Here is a 1,543-nt window from a genome sequence, read left to right on the forward strand (position 1 = left end):
AAAAACATTTAATTTACAGATCATGTTTCTTATTTCCAAAACGGTCGTAGAGGCCCGGAGTCCCATGGAGCCCGGTGGCACAGGGGGATGAAGCACTCTGCAGCCAATGAAAAGAGGGCAGTCTGACCCCCCAGCTTCCCCGCAGGAGAAAGAGACCACCGGGGGCAGTGCTGGTCCGTCCTGAGGGCGGTGCCCTGGCAGAGGGAGGGCATTCCTTGGGAGAGACAAACGGAGCGAGAGCCATACGGCCGAGCGACTGTAAAACCAGTGAGGGGAATCTAACCCGGTCAGAGTGGCCTCCGCGGGCCGAGCTGCCCGCCCACTGCAGGACAGTGTGATCAGCTCGGTGAGACTGCAAAACCAGTGTGGAGACACTACCCGGGTCAGAGTGGCCTCTGAGACCCGGGCTGCGCACCCACCGCAGGACAATGTGGTCAGCTCAGTGAGACTGTTACAGCCACTCAAACGGGACAGGCGCAGGTTGGCGTCTTCAGTTAGGAAGGGGGGTGGTCCTCCCCACGGATGCTCCGGTATTTGGCCATGTCTTCTGGGAACACTTTGGAAAGTTCTTGAATCAACAGGCTTTTAAATTTCTATGAAGAAAGATGTGCATGTCAAACATCTTTTAGACCCAACACCCCAGCTAATGAGGGCACAATCCACACACACTTACATCACACACAGCACACACCACTGGGCTGCTCCCTGCAACCAGGCTCCTCCAGAGACGTAGCCGCAGACCCCCATACTGGTGACCCCTGCCTGCGGCCCAGTGTCCACAAACACCACAGGCAGGCTGTCACACACAAGGTCCATAGAGTCACTCAGCAGGGGACCATGTTCAAACACAACTCCCTACCAGCTTCAAACGCCCAGGAGCACCTCTCGAGTCCTGTATGGCATGAGCACGCAGGTGGGCGTGGCTTCCACAGAAGCACAATCTCAGGGGTGTCACCACAGAGCTAACAAAAGTCACTCTCACAGAAGCACAGTTAACGAAGGACCGCCATGTCTGACTCCCTGTGCACCTGGGCCCCCAGACACCCAGCACCGCTCCTCAGTGCAGCCTCAGTCCTCACCTTAAAAGCAGCACCTGATAATCTTAAAACCTCTTTGTGGGACGCACCAAAGGCCAGAGGTTAAAACCCACCAGCTCCCCTGGAGAAAGACAGGCAGTCTCCTCTCGGAAACAGTGACTGCCTCAGGACCCAACGGAGGGGCAGCGCTGGCCGGTAAAGGCGACAGCAGAGCCCCAGCACCCGGTTGCTAAACAAGCTGTGGTCTAAACCCACCTCCGCAGGGTGAGATGTCCCCACAGTGGGTCTAACAGCCTCGGAGATCCTACAGGGCAGTTCTGCCCAGTCCTACAAAGCTGCTCAAAGTCAGAATTAACCCAGCAGCAACCGGTTTGGGATTTTCGTTCTTTATACTGCACTGAAACAGATGAGGGAGAGAATAATTTAAAAGCGATGTATGATAGGGTATTATGGTTATCACAAGAGTCCACAATTAAGGTTGCATAGTGGAATGTACTTGGGGTGGT

The 1,543-nt window shown here is 55.2% G+C and overlaps 1 protein-coding gene across 1 annotated transcript in view; it reads right to left on the reverse strand.

The window, feature by feature from the left end:
- Positions 1 to 493: 493 nt before the first annotated feature.
- Positions 494 to 1,543, reverse strand: part of LOC102853311 (mediator of RNA polymerase II transcription subunit 10-like) — a 6,900-nt gene continuing 5,850 nt past the window's right edge. The window contains exon 4 of the mRNA XM_006901300.1: positions 494 to 593. Coding sequence (XP_006901362.1) covers positions 495 to 593 — 99 coding nt within the window. The 3' untranslated portion in view covers position 494. The remainder of the gene's footprint in view (positions 594 to 1,543) is intronic.

This window comes from Elephantulus edwardii, unplaced genomic scaffold, assembly GCF_000299155.1.
Source record: "Elephantulus edwardii isolate Elephantulus edwardi_28Jun2011 unplaced genomic scaffold, EleEdw1.0 scaffold00317, whole genome shotgun sequence".
NCBI lineage: Eukaryota > Metazoa > Chordata > Mammalia > Macroscelidea > Macroscelididae > Elephantulus > Elephantulus edwardii.